The sequence below is a fragment of the Oncorhynchus mykiss genome, chromosome 23, assembly GCF_057628025.1.
Source record: "Oncorhynchus mykiss isolate SJ-2025 chromosome 23, ASM5762802v1, whole genome shotgun sequence".
NCBI lineage: Eukaryota > Metazoa > Chordata > Actinopteri > Salmoniformes > Salmonidae > Oncorhynchus > Oncorhynchus mykiss.
The window spans coordinates 44743667-44764974 of NC_143044.1; the positions used below are offsets into that span (position 1 = coordinate 44743667).

Consider the following 21308-nt stretch of genomic DNA (forward strand, 5'->3'; position numbering starts at 1 on the left):
GCCCAAGGTTTATATACAACACTTAGATGTTCATATGAAATCATATGAATAAAACTAGAAGTCCTCTTCAGAAAGTGAAAAGAAAACTGAACATAAAATCACTTTACTTCAGAAGAATGGACCCGCCAGTACGTCGGGTTAGAATGGACCCGCCAGTACGTCGGGTTAGAATGGACCCGCCAGTACATCGGGTTAGAATGGACCCGCCAGTACGTCGGGTTAGAATGGACCCGCCAGTACGTCGGGTTAGAATGGACCCGCCAGTACGTCGGGTTAGAATGGACCCGCCAGTACGTCGGGTTAGAATGGACCCGCCAGTACGTCGGGTTAGAATGGACCCGCCAGTACGTCGGGTTAGAATGGACCCGCCACTACGTCGGGTTAGAATGGACCCGCCACTACGTCGGGTTAGAATGGACCCGCCACTACGTCGGGTTAGAATGGACCCGCCACTACGTCGGGTTAGAATGGACCCGCCACTACGTCGGGTTAGAATGGACCCGCCAGTACGTCGGGTTAGAATGGACCCGCCAGTACGTCGGGTTAGAATGGACCCGCCACTACGTCGGGTTAGAATGGACCCGCCACTACGTCGGGTTAGAATGGACCCGCCACTACGTCGGGTTAGAATGGACCCGCCAGTACGTCGGGTTAGAATGGACCCGCCACTACGTCGGGTTAGAATGGACCCGCCACTACGTCGGGTTAGAATGGACCCGCCAGTACGTCGGGTTAGAATGGACCCGCCACTACGTCGGGTTAGAATGGACCCGCCACTACGTCGGGTTAGAATGGACCCGCCACTACGTCGGGTTAGAATGGACCCGCCACTACGTCGGGTTAGAATGGACCCGCCACTACGTCGGGTTAGAATGGACCCGCCACTACGTCGGGTTAGAATGGACCCGCCACTACGTCGGGTTAGAATGGACCCGCCACTACGTCGGGTTAGAATGGACCCGCCACTACGTCGGGTTAGAATGGACCCGCCACTACGTCGGGTTAGAATGGACCCGCCACTACGTCGGGTTAGAATGGACCCGCCACTACGTCGGGTTAGAATGGACCCGCCACTACGTCGGGTTAGAATGGACCCGCCACTACGTCGGGTTAGAATGGACCCGCCAGTACGTCGGGTTAGAATGGACCCGCCAGTACGCCGGGTTAGAATGGACCCGCCACTACGTCGGGTTAGAATGGACCCGCCACTACGTCGGGTTAGAATGGACCCGCCACTACGTCGGGTTAGAATGGACCCGCCAGTACGTCGGGTTAGAATGGACCCGCCAGTACGTCGGGTTAGAATGGATCCGCCAGTACGTCGGGTTAGAATGGACCCGCCACTACGTCGGGTTAGAATGGACCCGCCACTACGTCGGGTTAGAATGGACCCGCCACTACGTCGGGTTAGAATGGACCCGCCACTACGTCGGGTTAGAATGGACCCGCCACTACGTCGGGTTAGAATGGACCCGCCACTACGTCGGGTTAGAATGGACCCGCCACTACGTCGGGTTAGAATGGACCCGCCACTACGTCGGGTTAGAATGGACCCGCCACTACGTCGGGTTAGAATGGACCCGCCACTACGTCGGGTTAGAATGGACCCGCCAGTACGTCGGGTTAGAATGGACCCGCCACTACGTCGGGTTAGAATGGACCCGCCACTACGTCGGGTTAGAATGGACCCGCCACTACGTCGGGTTAGAATGGACCCGCCAGTACGTCGGGTTAGAATGGACCCGCCAGTACGTCGGGTTAGAATGGACCCGCCAGTACGTCGGGTTAGAATGGACCCGCCAGTACGTCGGGTTAGAATGGACCCGCCAGTACGTCGGGTTAGAATGGACCCGCCAGTACGTCGGGTGACAATGGACCCGCCAGTACGTCGGGTTAGAATGGACCCGCCAGTACGTCGGGTTACAATGGACCCGCCAGTACGTCGGGTTGGAATGGACCCGCCAGTACGTCGGGTTGGAATGGACCCGCCAGTACGTCGGGTTAGAATGGACCCGCCAGTACGTCGGGTTAGAATGGACCCGCCAGTACGTCGGGTTAGAATGGACCCGCCAGTACGTCGGGTTAGAATGGACCCGCCAGTACTTCGGGTGACAATGGACCCGCCAGTACGTCGGGTGACAATGGACCCGCCAGTACGTCGGGTTAGAATGGACCCGCCAGTACGTCGGGTGACAATGGACCCGCCAGTACGTCGTGTTAGAATGGACCCGCCAGTACGTCGGGTTAGAATGGACCCGCCAGTACGTCGGGTGACAATGGACCCGCCAGTACGTCGGGTTGGAATGGACCCGCAAGTACGTCGGGTTAGAATGGACCCGCCAGTACGTCGGGTTAGAATGGACCCGCCAGTACGTCGGGTTAGAATGGACCCGCCAGTACGTCGGGTGACAATGGACCCGCCAGTACGTCGGGTGACAATGGACCCGCCAGTACGTCGGGTGACAATGGACCCGCCAGTACGTCGGGTGACAATGGTCAGTACCAAAGCAGAAAGGGATAATTGCCTCTTAGGATTTCTACAATGTACACAAATGTATTTAAATACATTAATGAACACTTCTTGAACACGTCTTCATGATATGACCTTGCCACGAGCAGCAGGATGTTAGCATCTTTTGAAAAACGAAAGGCGAGGGGACATTTTGCCCATAGACTTGACCTTGAAACTTGCAAAGAATGGGGGGTGGAGCTTCTGTCCTGCTTTCCGCTCCGCTTTCTAGTACCCCCAGAACCTAGTCGAGCATTCGACGCAATACGCACAATTTTAGTTCTGAGTTTCTGAGATTACTCCCTGCCTAAGTACCACTATCCCTACTGTACTGTATGTAAGGTGCTAGACATATGGTCACATCAGTGACGTTTTCTGTACAACTCTCTTTATCAGTTTCCTATCACTGTTTGATGTGAGCGAGAGCTCTTTCGGTTTTCTAAATTCAGCTCAGCTTCCTTTCTTCCCCATCTCTGCTCTGCCTGCGGCTGTCTGCCAGGCACCATCAAACACTTAGGTGGGAGATTACTCCTGATTCTCGTCACAACAGAGCCGTGTGTCTGTTTTAGAGCCAATCAAAATGGAGGCTTTTTATTTCAATGTCCTTTTTTAGACAAGCTTAAATTGCCTGGTTTCTTGTTTACTCTTCAGACAGAGCGTTACCTTGGATGGCAGGAGGCCTGCTGGAGGCTACGGGTCTTAATGAGAATGTTTTATGTATCGTCTGTCGACCCAGCGGGGACTCTGTAACCGTTGTCTGGCATTTTAGCCACTGTTTCCCATTCTAATTAAGTGTTCTCAGTGTACACTGCCGGATGAATATTTCATGAGAAATGTGAGAGGGTCGCATTGAAGCGCTGCATGGCGTGCACGTGAAGAGGCCACCGAAGGACCAGGCATTAGGCTATACAAAGCAACTCATCAGCCGTGCTTGTTTTGTCTTCAAACTATGTCTAGTCTTTCATATCCCCTCCCCACAGTGTCTTGTTACTGACACCTCGTTTCTATTACGCAGCTCAGAGGGAGCTACATTACATGAAGTATGATGTTGTCTGTGCAAAGAAAAGTGCCACAGTTTGTTTGTTTGGTACACATCCGGTGTCAAGGGCTTGGTTAAGCCGGGGTTGGTTTACTGGACTACTTTACAGCATGGACTTTAATGTGAATGCAGTCCTAACAGTAATGTAGGTTAGGAATCATCCTGTGGAGGGTGTACATGTGCTATGTTCCAGTCAGGCACAGGCTGTACACGTTTGCCTGTAGCTCAAATGAAATGGCCTCTTCTTCAGTGCCATCGTGTTATAGAGCCTACCAGATCTGGATTCAAATACATGCGTTTTTAATGATTTTTTTTTTCTTCTCTGGTGTGTATTTGAAGTTTTTTTTTTTCAATAATTTCCTAGAAATACTGGGGTATGTGAAATGACAGTATATACCCCTAAAACTAACCAGACCTGGGTTCAAATACATACACTATTTGAATTTGAAAATACATTTGGAAAGTATAAAATATGAATCGATTTCCAAATACATTCCAATATTCAAATATTTGTATTTTCAAATACATTTTTTCTAAATACTTACTTTGAAATGTATGTGAAAGTAATACAATGTATTATTTCAATGACAAATATTTGAACCCATATCTGGTGCCTAGACATATCCACTGACAGGTATCTGGAGCAGGATCTGGAATTTATACTGTACGCTTATGGAAACATAGTGAAATGCATATAATATTAAAATGCCGGAGCCTTGCCGGTACATTGCTAAACACCCATATTCCGTTTCATGTTATACCCGCTACGTGTCATCTCAAACATGTTATAGACGGTTTACCTCTATGACCGACTGAGTAGGCAGAAAACACCATCTCCAAGGAAGGTTAAAAATGAATTGCTCAGTCTGTGTCAATGTAGTTCCCCTAACAGCCCTAACTTGATTACTGTAGGAGACACCAGGCGGTAGGTCATGGTCTAAGGGGAGACCTGCTGGTGTTCAGCAGGGGCACTAAATAGTCCACTACTGAAGTTGTGTGTGGTTCAGGTACTGTCTGTAAAGTAGATCAGGCATCCATCGATCCAGCAGCTTTAGGAGGTCCTCTCTAGGCCCAGGTGGTATCATAGTTGACCTCTGCTCTGTCCAGCTATTTTATTCCTTTAGTTCTCCTAAAAAAAGGTAGAGACGTGTCATGTCTTGTAACTCCTGTAGGAAGCATTGATTGATGTCACAATCTTACTCTAGTGTTGTCTCTCGCTCCCTCGCTCGCTCACTCTCTCTTTCTCTCGCTCCATGGAGGCTCATCGTGGGCACTCCGTGTCAATGGCGTTGACATGGGGAGTCGCTGCGCTCTCTCACCCATACCCGTAGCTGCTGGTGATTGGGCTCTAGTGGATTTGTCATATTGTCATATTCATCTGTCATATTGAAATCTGTCTGGTCTGAGGCGCCATCGTTTACGCAAGCAAGACTTGCCTTCCATTACAGCTTCACCAAACCTCACGAGAGTGTGTAACCTTTAAAAAAAAAATCTGTAACCTATTTTTTGGGGGCCCCGGAGATTTCAACATCAAAGCTAAAGTTATTCAACCAGCGAATTGGAACACAACACCAGCTAACCCTTGTTTCTCTCTTTTAAAGGCAGATAATTGGTCCTTTTTGGCCATTGATTGTTTTCAGTGTCCTAATGACTTCGTGTTCCCTTTCTTCCTCAGCTGCCGGCATAAACAGTGGAAGACAGAGCTGCCTGCTTCTAGTGTGATCATCACTTTCCACAATGAGGCCCGCTCAGCTCTGCTCCGCACCGTGGTCAGGTGAACACACACACACACACACACACACACACACCCTCACTCTCTCTCTGACAGACTAGGCCTGGAGATGCTAACCCATGTCTAACCCTCTCCTCTGCCCTCCCTCTCCCTCCAGTGTTCTTAAGAAGAGTCCCCCCCACCTTGTCAAGGAGATAATCCTGGTTGATGATTACAGTGACAACCGTGAGTTGCTGTTTGAGTCTTAACTCTCTCATTTGCCCTGTGCCTCTGTCACTCTGGATCAGTACTGGCACTGGTTGACAGGCTCCAGGTCCTTCTCTCCCTCGCCACCCGGTCTGTAAACTAAAGCCCCTGTCCTGAACCATCTCTCAGGCTCCGTCCCTCTAAACTCTGGGTGACCCTTAAGGGCACATGCCTCCAGCTCAGGTATCACACCTATCATTCATCTTTACGTCCTGAGTTTTCATAGAGGTCTCTTGTACCCGTCAGCCTTTTGAAGTAGATTAAAGCGATCTTTGAGTCGTTCTAGAGTTGTCTGTTAGACAGTGTCGGTGTCACTGGAGGGCCACTAAGTAAACCATTGGTTCCGCTTTAAATGAAACATAACTTTTATGGCTGAAAATAAGTATTCATAAAGCCCTTATAAGTCCTATATAGATGTTTATTTGACGTGTATATGTATATAAATGGTTTATTTTAGTAACCAAGTGTTGTGTCTCGTGGTTCAGCTGAAGATGGAGCCTTGTTGGGGAAAATTGAGAAGATCCGGGTTCTTCGAAACGATCGACGAGAAGGTGAGTGTATAAATGGGAAATACATTTGAAGGAATAAAAACTGCTTTTTGAAAATGATTGGTCAGGCTTTAGTCATCATCATAGTATTTGATGCCCATTGTCCTTGACCTTGTCCAACACTGCATGTACCCTACCTAATCAAATCAACTGAAGTGATTTGCCACTTTTAACAGCAGAGAAGGATCATTAGGGCTAGGAAAGGAAACCTCTGAACAGGTTTATTGGGGCCAATGGGGAGAAAATATACACTCCAAAACAATGAAGAGTTTGTAAGAACGAGTATATTTTTGGAAAGTGCTTTGTGTCCTCTCCAATAGAATGAATATTAGGTCAAAAAGACTTGGCTGCAGTCCTCTGTTCATTATTGCTATCTCTGCAAAACTGATTGTCTTTTACAACTCCACAATAGCACACCACACTCTGCTCCTCTCAACCAATAGCACACCACACTCTGCTCCTCTCAACCAATAGCACACCACACTCTGCCCCTCTCAACCAATAGCACACCACACTCTGCTCCTCTCAACCAATAGCACACCACACTCTGCCCCTCTCAACCAATAGCACACCACACTCTGCTCCTCTCAACCTATAGCACACCACACTCTACCCCTCTCAACCAATAGCACACCACACTCTACCCCTCTCAACCAATAGCACACCACACTCTGCTCCTCTCAACCAATAGCACACCACACTCTGCTCCTCTCAACCAATAGCACACCACACTCTACCCCTCTCAACCAATAGCACACCACACTCTACCCCTCTCAACCAATAGCACACCACACTCTGCTCCTCTCAACCAATAGCACACCACACTCTGCTCCTCTCAACCAATAGCACACCACACTCTGCTCCTCTCAACCAATGGCACACCACACTCTGCTCCTCTCAACCAATAGCACACCACACTCTACCCCTCTCAACCAATAGCACACCACACTCTACCCCTCTCAACCAATAGCACACCACACTCTGCTCCTCTCAACCAATAGCACACCACACTCTGCTCCTCTCAACCAATAGCACACCACACTCTGCTCCTCTCAACCAATGGCACACCACACTCTGCTCCTCTCAACCAATAGCACACCACACTCTGCCCCTCTCAACCAATAGCACACCACACTCTGCTCCTCTCAACCAATAGCACACCACACTCTGCTCCTCTCAACCAATAGCACACCACACTCTGCTCCTCTCAACCAATAGCACGCCACACTCTGCCCCTCTCAACCAATAGCACACCACACTCTGCTCCTCTCAACCAATAGCACACCACACTCTGCTCCTCTCAACCAATAGCACACCACACTCTGCCCCTCTCAACCAATAGCACACCACACTCTGCCCCTCTCAACCAATGGTAACCAGTCTGCCCCTCTCAACCAATGGCATACCACACTCTGCCCCGCTCAACCAACTAAGCAATATTTGAATGATCTAACTCAGATAATGTCGCTCTAGATAAGTGTCTGCTAAATGACTAAAATGTATAAAGTCAATTTAACCAATTTAATCAGGGGGTATTTTTAAGATGTATATTAATATTGTGAAAAGTTTCAATGTAAATAAATATTTAAATATGAGTAGCCAACGATTGTGATATGCACATCCCAAACTTCAGCGAACCGGTACTGTATACGTAGAAATGACACACATGAATAAACCATTGTGTATTTGTAGATGACATATTGATAAGAGCATCAGGCGTGTTACTCCTCCACAGGTCTGATGAGATCGCGGGTGAGAGGGGCCGACACAGCCACTGCCAGTGTTCTCACCTTCCTGGACAGCCATTGCGAGTGTAATGATCACTGGCTGGAACCACTCCTGGAAAGGGTGGCAGAGGTCAGTGTGTACCATAGACATCAAAACTCTGAAATAACACATGGAATCATGTAGTAACCAGTGTTAAACAAATCAAAATATATTTTATATTTGAGATTTGTCAAAGTAGCCACACATTGCCTTGATGACAGCTTTGCACACTGCTGGCACGCTCAACCAGCTTCACCTGGAATGCTATTCCAACAGTCTTGAAGGAGTTGAGCCCTTGTTGGCTGCTTTCTCTTCACTCTGCGGTCCAACTCATCCCAAACCATCTCAATTGGGTTGAGGTCGGGAGATTGTGGAGGCCAGGTCATCTGATGCAGCACTCCATCTCCTTCTTTGATCAAATAGCCCATGCACAGCCTGGAGGTGTGTTGGGTCATTGTCCTGTTGGAAAACAAATTATAGTCTGACCAAGCTGAAACCAGATGGAATGGCGTATTGCTGCAGAATGCTGTGGTAGCCATGCCTTGAATTCTAAATAAATCAGACAGTGTCACCAGCAACGCACCCCCACACCATAACACCACCTCCTCCATGCTTCACGGTGGGAACCACATATGCGGAGATCATCTGTTCACCTACTCTGCGTCTCACAAAGACACGGCGGTTAGAAAAAATCTCAAATTTGGATTCATCAGACCAAAGTACAGATTTCCACCGGTCTAATGTCCATTGCTTGTGTTCCTTGGCCCAAGCAAGTCTCTTCTTCTTATTCGTATCCTTTAGTAGTAGTTTCTTTGCAGAAATTTGACCATGAAGGTCCGATTCACGCAGTTTCCTCTGAACAGTTGATGTTGAGATGTGTCTGTAACTTGAACCATTTCTGAGGCTGGTAACTCTAATGAACTTAGACTCTGCAGCAGATGTAACTCTGGGTCTTCCTTTCCTGTGGCGGTCCTCATGAGAGCCAATTTAATCATAGCGCTTGATGGTTTTTTCAGACTGCACTTGAAGAAAGTTATTGGAAATGTTCCATATTGACTGACCTTCATGTATTAAAGTAATGATGATGGACTGTCGTTTCTTTTTTCTTATTTGAGCTGTTCTTGCCATAATATGACTTGATCTTTTACCAAATAGGGCTATCTTCTGTATACCACCCCTACCTTGTCACAACACAACCGATTGGCTCAAATGCATTAAGAAGGAAAGAAATTCCACAAATTCACTTGAAACAAGGCACACCTGTTAATTGAAATGCATTCCAGGTGACTACCTCATGAAGCTGGTTGAGAGAATGTCAAGAGTACGCAAAGCTGTCATCAAGGCAAAGGGTGGCTACTTTGAAGAATCTCACAAATAAAATATATTTAGATTTGTCTAACACGTTTGTGGTTACTGCATGATCCCATATGTGTTATTTCATAGTTTTACACACATACAGTGCCTTCGGAAAGTACTCAGACCCCTTGACTTTATCCACACACACACACACACACACCCTGGACATGCGATCTTATCCCAGAGGCCGACCCAAAACAACGTGGTCGCCGCATGAGAGGCAAACGGAGCGGCCTTACTGGTCAGACTCAGAAGGCCTTACTGGTCAGACTCAGAAGGCCTTACTGGTCAGACTCAGAAGGCCTTACTGGTCAGACTCAGAAGGCCTTACTGGTCAGACTCAGAAGGCGAGCACACCATCGACCTCTTCCTAGCATATTACTCGGCAATGTCCAAACTCAAGATAACAAGGTGGACGAAATTTGGGCTCGAGTTGCCTTCCAGAGAGACATCAGAGATTTTAACATTCTCTATTTCACGGAAACATGACTCACTCGGGATACTTTGTCAGAGTTGGTACAGCCAACCGGATTCTTCACGCATCTCGTCAACAGAAACAAACATCTCTCTGGTAAGAAGGGCGGGGGTGTATGCCTTATGATTAACGATGCATGGTGTAGAACAACAACAACCTACAGGAACTCAAGTCCTTATGTTCACCTGTCCTCGAATTTCTTACAATCAAATGCCGACTGCATTATCTTCCAAGATAATTATTTTAGATTATAGTCACAGCTGTGTATATTCCTCCCCTCCCCCCCAAGCAGATACTGCGTTGGCCCTAAAAGAACTTTGGTGGACTCTATGTAAACTGGAAACCATACATCCTGAGGCTGCATTTATTGTAGCTAGGGATTTTAACAAAGCTAACCTAAGATCAATACTCCCTAAATTCTATCAGCATATCGAATGCGCGACACGAGCTGGCAGAATTCTGGATCATTGCTACTTGAACTTCCGTGATGCATAAAAAGCCCTCCCGCGCCCTGCCTTCGACACATCTGAACATGAATCAATTTTATATAGACAGAAACTAAAACAGGAAACGCCTGTGCTCAGGTCAATACAACGCTGGTCTGACCAATCGGATTCCATGCTTCAAGATTGCTTCGATCACGTGGACTGGGAAATGTTCCGGATAGCCACAGACAACATTGATGTGTGCGAGTTTATTAGCAAGTGCATTGGAGATGTCGTACCCACTGTGACTATTACAACCCCTAACCAGAACCGTGGATTAATGGCAGCATTCGCGCAAAACTGAATGCCTGAACCTCCACTTTTAATCATGGCATGGCGACCGGAAACATGACTGAATACAAACAGTGTAGCTATTCCCTCCGCAAGGCAATCAAACAAGCTAAGCATCAGTATAGAGACAAAGTAGAGTCGCAATTCAACGGCTCAAACACGAGACGCATGTGGCAGGGTCTACAGTCAGTCATGGATTACAAAAAGAAAACCAGCCCCAATGCGGACATCGACGTCTTGCTCCCAGACAAATTAAACAACCTCTTTGCTCGCTTTGAGGACAATACAGTGCCACTGACACGGCCCGCTACCAAAGCCTGTGGGCTCTCCTTCTCCGTGGCCAACGTGGGTAAAACATTTAAACGTGTTAACCCTCGCAAGGCTGCCAGCCCAGGTGGCATCCCTAGCCGCGTCCTCAGAGACCAGCTGGCTGTATTCAACCAATCCCTATCCCAGACTGTTGTCCGCACATGCTTCAAGTTGGCCACCATTGTTCCTGTTCCCAAGAAAGCTAAGGTAACAAACTAAATGACTATCGCCCCATTGCACTCACTCCTGTCATCATGAAGTGCTTTGAGAGACTAGTCAAGGATCAGATCACCTCCACCCTAGACCCACTCCAATTTGCTTACCGCCCCAATAGGTCCACTGATGATGCAATCGCCATCACACTGCACACTGCCCTATCCCATCTGGACAAGAGGAATACCTATGTAAGAATGCTGTTCATTGACTACAGCTCAGCATTTAACACCATAGTGCCCTCCAAACTCGTCATTAAGCTCGAGAACCTGGGTCTCGATCTCGCCCTGTGCAACTGGGTCCTGGACTTTCTGATGGGTCGCCCCCAGGTTGTGAGGGTCGGAAACATCTCCACCCCACTGATCCTCAACACTGGGACCCCACAAGGGTGCGTTCTAAGCCCTCTCCTGTACTCCCTGTTCACCCATGACTACGTGGCCATGCACGCCTCCAACTCAATCATCAAGTTTGCAGTCGACACTACAGTGGTAGGCTTAATTACCAACAACGACGAGACGGCCTACAGGTAGGTGGAGAGGGCCCTCGGAGTGTGGTGTCAGGAATATAACCTCGCACTCAATATCAACAAAACAAAGGAGAGATGATCGTGGACTACAGGAAACAGCAGGAAACACTCCACCCCATCCACATCGACGGGACAATAGTGGAGAAGGTGGGAAGTTTTGAGTTCCTCGGCGTACACATCACAGACAAACTGAAATGGTCCACCTACACAGACAACGTGGTGAAGAAGGCGCAACCGTGCCTCTTCAACCTCAGGAGGCTGAAGAAATTTGGCTTGTCATCTAAAACACTCACAAACCTTTACTGATGCACAATCAAGAGCTTCCTGTCAAGCTGTATCACCGCCTGGTACAGCAATTGCACCGCCATCAACCGTAAGGCTCTCCAGAGGGTGGTGCGGTCTGCACAACACATCACTGGGGTCAAACTACCTGCCCTCCAGAACTCTTTCAACTCCCGATGTCACAGGAAGGCCAAAAGATCATCAAGGACAACATCCACCCGAGCCACTGCCTGTTCACCCCTTCTAATCATCCGGAAGGCGAGGTCAGTACAGGTGCATCAAAGCTGGGACCGAGAGACTGAAAAACAGCTTCTAAAGGCCATCAGACTGTTAAACAGCCATCACTAACATAGAGAGGCTGCTGTCAACACAGACTCAAATCTCTGGCCACTTAAATAAATGGATTTAATAAAGGTATCACTAGTCACTTTAAATAACGTCACTTTAATGATGTTTACATATCCTACATTACTCAACTCATATGTATATACTGTATTCTATACCATCTACTCCATCTTGCCTATCGCTCATCCATATATTGATATGAACATATTCTTATTCATCCCTTTACATTGGTGTGCATAAGGTAGTTGTTGTGAATTTGTTAGATTACTTGTTAGATATTACGGCATAGTCGGAACTAGAAGCACAAGCATTTCGCTACACTCGCATTAACATCTGCTAACCATGTGTATGTGACCAATACCATTTGATTTGACACACACTCCAGGCTCCGACATTGCTCATCCTAATATTTCTATATTTCTTAATTCCATTATTTTAATTTTAGATGTGTGTGTATTGTTAGATATCACTAATCTGTTGGCGCTAGGAACAGAATCATTTCGCCACACCCGCAATAACATCTGATAAATATGATTATGTGACCCCAAAAATGTTACTCTAACTCACCATTGGTTTGACAAAACTTCAATGGAACACAGTCACTGCTGTAGGTCTGCTGCTCCATCAAGACTTGGAATAGTTCTGGAATAATCCAATCCATCTGATTTATGTCACTCTCAGCAAATCTTGTACTTCCCTCTTGGAAATCTATTTGTGTTCTGGCTGTGTTAAGCTCATATATTTAAGTGAATATGTGGACAAGCGTTTGACTCTCCACAGATCTGTTTTGGACTGTAATTTGTTATTCATCTTTTATCTAGTGCTTGGTTGTGAAATGATGTGGTGGTTTTGACTGATTATTTCAGTCCCTGAGTCTTATTTCAATATAATCTAGTGGAACACTGCATATTTGTGTCCCATCTTTCTCTCTGTACTTCTCCCACAGGACAAAACGCGTGTTGTTTCCCCCATCATCGACGTCATCAACATGGACAACTTCCAGTACGTAGGCGCCTCGGCCGATCTCAAAGGAGGTAAATCCCACTCATCTATACCTACAGCTTTCTTTTCCTCTCCAGGGCAGGCTGGAAAATCACATGGCAGTTTTCACTCTGTACCCAATGTCACCTTCTGCCAAAGAAGTCTTTTTCTTGGAGTGTGGCTGGCTGACGGACTGACTGGCTGACTGAGTGGCTGGTTGGTTGGCTGGCTGGCTGGTTGGCTGCATGTGTGTGAGAGCAAAGGAGAGAATAAGCGTGTGATAAATCTTGAAAAAGGCACCGCCTTCGGAATGGAAACTATTTGATTGATTTGTCTAGGGATATAGGCAGATTACATTGTGCACTCCCATGGCTCCTGCACTCTATAGGGCTTATGAGAAGTGTAATGTACAGCCATATGGGGCGGCAGGTAGCCTCGTGGTTCGAGCGTTGGGCCAGTAACCGAAAGGTTGCTAGATCGAATCCCCGAGCTGACAAGGTAAAATTCTGTCGTTCTGCCCCACTGTTCCTAGGCTGTCAATGTAAATAAGAATTTGTTCTTAACTGACTTGCCTATTTAAATAAATAAAAAATGTATCTAAAAATGTAGATAGAGGGAACGCCACAGATGTGTAATATAATACCTATCAGTTAGGCATTGTGTGTGAAAAGGATAGTAGTGTTAGGAGAAATACAAACACTGACAACCAGCTTTTCCTGTTATCAAAATGAATCTACTCTTGTTTACTTGAAATCCCTTAACCTAATCAGTACCTGTTTTTCCCACTCTAGGATTTGATTGGAATCTGGTCTTCAAGTGGGACTATATGACCGTGGAGCAGAGGAGGGTGCGCCAAGGAAACCCCACTGCTCCAATCAAGTAAGCCTGTCTCACCTCTGGGTTCTTTCTGCTGTCCTCTCCTCTGCCTCATAGCCAGGGCCCCCTGGAGGAGAGGCTGAGGCAGGCAGCATTAGATATCAGTGTGCATCCTCCTCTGGGGAACCTCTGGGGAATATAGCCAAAAGCTCCTGAAAAGAAACACCACCTTTGAGCCTCTGTTCTATTTTCTCCCTGATGTCCACGGTGCCGTATGATATCGCAGGGTGAAGTAAACACAGACAGAGGTGATTGAAGGCGTTCTCATCTTATCCAGCTTTGTCTTTAAATTGTGTATGGTGATGATGAGGGAGAATATATTGATGTGAAAGGCAGATCAGAAGAGAGCAAACACTTTGATTTGTTCAATCAGTATGAGATCACAGAAATGGTTCTGTTTTACGTAATAACCAAATGTCAGATGCATTCTCTCAGTAAACATATTGGTAACCAACAGAGGGCAGCATTTAATCAATATCCAAAGGCTAGAATTAGAATATGGTTCTTCATTGCCTATAATGCATCTTGTTCCTCTTCACAAGGTGATGGAAGTTAACCCAAAGGGTGACTCAAGTCATTTTTTTTATTGTAATTGGCATTTGGTGTTTGAAAATATGTAATTTGTTTGTGACAGGTTTAGAGAAAACAATAGGATAAGCTGTTCTGGTTAAATTGTCTTCTATATCTACTTTGGTATCCCTGCATTATCCATGTTAGATCCATGTCCCTGTCCACCAGATCTTCTTAGATCCATGTCCCTGTAGACCAGACCTTGTTAGATCCATGTCCCTGTAGACCAGACCTTGTTAGATCCATGTCCCTGTAGACCAGATCTTGTTAGATCCATGTCCCTGTAGACCAGACCTTGTTAGATCCATGTCCCTGTAGACCAGACCTTGTTAGATCCATGTCCCTGTAGACCAGACCTTGTTAGATCCATGTTCCTGTAGACCAGATCTTGTTAGATCCATGTCCCTGTAGACCAGACCTTGTTAGATCCATGTCCCTGTAGACCAGACCTTGTTAGATCCATGTCCCTGTAGACCAGACCTTGTTAGATCCATGTCCCTGTAGACCAGACCTTGTTAGATCCACGTCCCTGTAGACCAGACCTTGTTAGATCCATGTCCCTGTAGACCAGACCTTGTTTGATCCATGTCCCTGTTGGGCTGGGCGATATGGCCAAAATATTATATCATTGTATTTAAAAAGAATTGGACGGTATGACTATTTTTAGTTTTTGAATAATAAAAGTTCTACATTTGCTTTATGAGTAGTGAGTGATCCTAGGGTGGCAACACATACAGTTGAAGTCGGAAGTTTACATACACCTTAGCCAAATACATTTAAACTCAGTTTTTCACAATTCCTGACATTTAATCCTAGTAAAAATTCCATCCCTTAGGTCAGTTAGTATCACCACTTTATTTTAAGAATGTGAAATGTCAGAATAAAAGTAGAGTGATTTATTTCAGCTTTTATTTATTTCATCACATTCCCAGTGGGTCAGAAGTTTACATAAACTCAATTAGTATTAGGTAGCATTGCCTTTAAATTGTTTAACTTGGGTCAAACGTTTCGGGCAGTCTTCCACAAGCTTCCCACAAAAGGTTGGGTGAATTTTGGCCCATTCCTCCTGACAGAGCTGGTGTAACTGAGTCAGGTTTGTAGGCCTCCTTGCTCGCACAAGCTTTTTCAGTTCTGCCCACACATTTTCTATAGGATTGAGGTCAGGACTTTGTGATGGCCACTCCAATACCTTGACTTTGTTGTCCTTAAGCCATTTTGCCACAACGTTGGAAGTAGGCTTGGGGTCATTGTCCATTTGGAAGACCCATTTGCGACCAAGCTTTAACTTTCTGACTGATGTCTTGAGATGTTGCTTCAATATATCCACATATTTTCCTGCCTCATGATGCCAACTATTTTGTGAGGTACACCAGTCCCTCCTGCAACAAAGCACCCCCACAACATGATGCTGCCACCCCTGTGCTTCACGGTTGGGATGGTGTTCTTTGGCTTGCAAGCCTTCCCCTTTTTCCTTCAAACATGACGATGGTCATTATGGTCAAACAGTTCTATTTTTGTTTCATCAGACCAGAGGACTTTTCGCCAAAAAGTACGATCTTTGTCCCAATGTGCAGTTGCAAACAGTAGTCTGGCTTTTTTATGGCAGTTTTGGAGCAGTGGCTTCTTCCTTGCTTAGAGGCCTTTCAGGTTATGTCGATATAGGACTTGTTTTACTGTGGATATAGATACTTTTGTACCCGTTTCCTCCAGCATCTTCACAAGGTCCTTTGCTGCTGTTATAGGATTGGTCCCATGGTGTTTATACTTATGTACTATTGTTTGTACAGATGAATGTGGTACCTTCAGCCGTTTGGAAATTGCTCCCAAGGATGAACCAGACTTGTGGAGGTCTACAATTTATTTTTCAGAGGTCTTGGCTGATTTATTTTGATTTTCCCATGATGTCAAGCAAAGAGGCACTGAGTTTGAAGGTAGGCCATGAAATATATCCACAGGTACACCTCCAATAGGCTAATTGACATAATTTGAGTCAATCTGAAACTTCTAAAGCATGACATAATTTTCTGGACTTTTCCAAGCTGTTTAGAGGCACAGTCAACTTAGTGTATGTAAACTTCTGACCCACTGGAATTGTAATACAGTGAATTATAAGTGAAATAATCTGTCTGTAAACAACTGTTTTAAAAATGACTTGTGCATGCACAAAGTAGATGTCCTAACCGTCTTGCCAAAACTATAGTTTGTTAACAAGAAATTTGTGGAGTGGTTGAAAAACGAGTTATGATGATGCCAACCTAAGGGTATGTAAACTTCTGACGAACTGTACATTCTTAGTGATTTCAATGAGCCTTTCTCCATTCTGATTGTTTTATACTTTTCAATTCAACTTCAACCAAAACAAGTTTATGTGCTTTTATCATTTCCCGAACTCAACTGCAGTGGTGGGAAAAGTATCCAACTGTCATACTTGAGTGACAGTAAAGATTCATTAATAGAAAATTACTCCAGTACAAGTGAAAGTCACTCAGTGAAATAATACTTGAGTAAAAGTCTAAAGGTATTTGGTTTTAAATATACTAAAGTATCAAAAGTAAAAGTATAAATCAATTTCACGGATAGCACACTCCAACACTCAGACATAATTTACAAAAAAATTATTTGTGTTTAGTGAGTTTTCCAGATCAGAGGCCCAGGGAGTAGATGACCAGGGATGTTCTCTTGACAAGTGCGTGATTTGGACCTTTTCTGTCCTGCTAAGCATTCAAAATGTAACGAGTACTTTTAGGTGCCAGGGAAAATGTATGCAGTAAAAACTACAGTATTTTCTTTAGGAATGTTGTGAAGTAAAATTAAAAGTTGTCAAAAATAGTAAAGTACAGATACCAAAAAAAACGACTGAAGTAGTACTTGAAAGTATTTTTATATAAGTACTTCACACCACTGCTCAATTGAGATCATTTCCACACTGCCACGTAGGGCTGCACGATATGGGAAAAATAATCTAGGACTTATTTTTAACTAAATGTTGCAATTGCGATTTAACTTGCGAATTAGAGCAAAACTGTTGGAATCATGGAAATAGAATGACTATTCTAATTCTATATTTAGAATATAATAGTGGGCACTTTGAATACAGTGTTGTTTGAGATGTCTTTACTATCATTAAATGAAGACATTTCGTTTTTATCAAAGATTCTCTGTAATTAGTATTACGTGATTAATCATGTAACTGTAATTAACTAGGAAGTCGGGGCACCAAGGAAAATATTCAATAATATAACTTTTCAGATGTTTTATATCTGATCAATTAGTCATCGAATTAATGCATTATTTACTTTACCTCACGTTAGTCTCATTCCAAACGTCATTGTTGGTTATCTGCACAAACCCAGTCTTCACTATGAGTCATCCATACATCAATAGTCTTAAATAATTTATTTACTAACTAAGTAATGCATAAACAAACAAACAAAGAAAATATGGTTACAAGAAATAAGGGAATGTGCCCTAGTGGGCTAAACCGGCATGGCAGCTTGTTGTACAAAAGGGAAGTGGGGGTCGACTGAGAAGACAACACACAGTTGATAATTATAACAATTGAAATGCTAATCCTTTGCTCACTCATTTGGGAACAATTGCCATCAATATATATATTTATGCTCAGTGTGTCGTCTTGATCGCTGTTGAAAAGTTAGTTTCTGTTGGAGAGTTTCCGTCCTCTCTCTCTGTCGTGGTTAGAATGTATTGTTCAGAGTGACATTCATTCATGTTGTTGTAGAATGGATGTTTCGGTGGTTGTCGTCCTTCACGTTCAATGATACCGAATTCCTAGCTGCAGACTAGTAATTAATATCAAAGACTTGTTCTTATTCTGTCGGTATCGATAGTCTAAGAGTTTAACCACGTGGTTTGGTTAAAATATTTAGCCATCTGGTCTGCAACCTTTGTCCTCTCATGATTGAGAGAAAACATGGTCTGTAACCTTTGTCCTCTTGTAATGGAGAAAAACATGGTCTATTGAGGAATTCTCAAGGTCGGGGTTTTATTCGGAATTGCAGAAAAGGGTCTGTCCCAGGATGCCCGACCCTAACTGGGCTCTTGGGCGGTCCTCTGATTTAGTTAAACTCAAAAGGGAATTTCCTTCATTAATTAAAAAGTCCAAAATCACATTACACAATTTTACAAACAGTATCATCCTCACTCATTCATCTTATACAACAATTAGATGTAAACCTCATATCTGAGGCTATTATATAAACAGCGTTATGGTAATGTGGCCACACCGTCTCCCATGAGTTTTACAAACTTGTACCAAACGGACCAGTTGTTAGCTGGATTCTTCACTGATTTTTTATACCTTATCCGGAACATAAATGTTGTTCGGACCTCAAGTTCTGTGAGGTGGAAGAAATTACTTTGTTCTTTATGAAACTTCACTCTGTCTCTATACTGTGGCCATGAGGAGACAATCTCTTCCAGGAAATTACGACCTCTCTGACCACAGCAGCCTAGTTGTAGGAGGCAGGGAGAGGGGGATGGGGCTTGCTGTACCCAAAGAGGGCAACGTCATGACACAACAAATTCAAATGCCAGGGAGGAGTTATTGTGACAGGGCAGGAACTAAAGTGTTGATGATTGTTTCCTAGGGGACCCTATAAGCTTTGGCTACATTGCATGTTTTCTCTTAGCTACTTCATCTAGCTAACATATTCTTGTTTTGCATATTCCTCTTTGATTTAGAAGATACTGTTGCACAAATAACATGCTGATTTAGGTCTACACCATCGCTGGTATTATCAGGCAGTATTAGCTAGCTACAATTGCGCTTACTCAGTACATTTATTAGCTAGTTAGCTATTAGCGTCTAACAATTAGCGTCTCACAAGATTTAGGGCAACTTGCTAAGGAAAGACAAACTATCTGTTTGCTGATGTAAGAAACACAAACTAATAGTCTCAGTATAAAAAGCTAGTGGAATTATATTAAGAAGCAAAGTGAAAACAGCGTTGTTGTCATCAACATTGTTGCATGTGCTGCATTGACCATGCAGACCAGTGATGGGTCATTTGCAAACGAGCCAGCTCTTGTAGGTGAATGTTGGGAGCCGGCTCCCATATCAGAAGAGCCGAATCTATTTATAAAAATAAACAATTAAGATATGAATAATCAAAATATTTAAATTAATATAATTAACTAATTCAAAGAAGCAAAAATAAAAAAAATGATATAGGCCTAAATGGTCAAGCGCACATTCGTTCGGATTGTCTGCTCAGACTAACAGCCTCACCCGTTGTTCCTGTTGAGGGAGGGCCGAGCCTACTCACACAGTCACACACTTAGCAGCCGATGAGAGAGAGGAAGGACAGCTGTGAAAACAGCTGAAAATGAGTCGAAAGCACAGTAGCATTTGGATGCATTTTAATAATGTAGACAATGATAGAGCACAGTGTAGAATTTGCCAAAACAAAATCTCATATAAAGCCGGTTCTACGCACAACCTACACCGGCATATGCAAACTGTGCACCCAACTGTGAAGCTAGCTGTAGCGGAGCTTCGAGAAACTAGCAGGCCTGCTAGTGATACTGGTGGAGCCAGCACCTCCACACGTGGAGATGTATCCACTCAGTCAAGTAGGCCTACTCTGCGACCCACAGCAACACAGTCTTCTATGGACCAGTTTATGCGAATGTCTATGTCTGTAGCAAAACAAGGCCAAATTGATAGTGCATTGGCTAAAATGATTGCCACCGATTTCCAGATATTTTTCTATCGTGGAGGACAAAGGTTTTAGAAATTATAGCAATAGTCTAAATCCAATGTACACAATTCCAAGCAGGAAAACTCTTTCAAAATCACTTATTCCACAACTGTACGAGAGCACACAGGCTTCAGTGTGGAAAAGAGTCCAAAAAGCTACTGCAGTTACCTAGACATCAAGGGTAACCACATCTTACATGTCAGTTACATGTCACTTCATTGAAGATTTTTCGATGTCTAGCGGTCTTCTGGACTTCAGCGACACACACGTCAGAGAATATGGCAGAGGAACTGTTGAGAGTGGCCAGAGAATGGCAAGTAGATGGGAAAGTGGTCTGTTGTGTTAGCGACAAAGCAGCTAACATAACCAAAGCCATGAAAATGTTTAAATGGACCCATCATCCATGTCTTGCCCACACAATCAACTTGATTGTAAGAAATGCTCTGAAGGTGATGAAGCCCACTGTGGACAAAGTGAAAGCAGCTGTGGAATACTTCCACAGAAGCACAGTAAGTGCTGAAAAACTAAAGTCTACACAACGACAGATGGGGATGCCTGAGCTGAGGCCTGAACAAGACTGCACTACAAGTTGGAATTCAACATTTTATATGTTGAAGCGGTTTCTTGAGTCAAAGGAGGCCATCTATACCCTGACAATTGTCAATACAGCTGGTGATGCTCTAACCCAAGAGGAATGGGAGGTGGTGGAGGAGGTGTGCTGAGTCCTGGAACCCTTTGAGCAGATCACTGTGGAGATCAGTGGAGAGAAGTGAGTAAGCAGTTATTACTACATCAATATTTAATCCAGTATTATAAATGTATATGAGCAGTAGATGAGAATGTAGTATCAGTAGACAAAACATGAACCTGAACTAATAAGTTACTGTGATACTCCTGATGTAAAATGATACTACTGTGTAAGGGTCTGCAGCGAATCACAGCCAGCCGCCAGAGAGAAGCAAATGTAACCACAGGACATGTGACAGAGTTGATGATGGACACCCTATGTTCATCAATGGACAGAAAGTTCCACAGAAT

The 21308-nt window shown here is 44.7% G+C and overlaps 1 protein-coding gene across 1 annotated transcript in view; it reads left to right on the forward strand.

Moving 5' to 3' along the window:
- Positions 1–21308, forward strand: part of LOC110502975 (polypeptide N-acetylgalactosaminyltransferase 2) — a 132586-nt gene that overhangs the window by 101960 nt on the left and 9318 nt on the right. Inside the window, exons 4-9 of the mRNA XM_021581330.3 lie at positions 5224–5322; positions 5438–5505; positions 6012–6077; positions 7810–7931; positions 13070–13157; positions 13896–13983. Of these exons, the coding sequence (XP_021437005.2) occupies positions 5224–5322; positions 5438–5505; positions 6012–6077; positions 7810–7931; positions 13070–13157; positions 13896–13983 (531 nt within the window). The remainder of the gene's footprint in view (positions 1–5223; positions 5323–5437; positions 5506–6011; positions 6078–7809; positions 7932–13069; positions 13158–13895; positions 13984–21308) is intronic.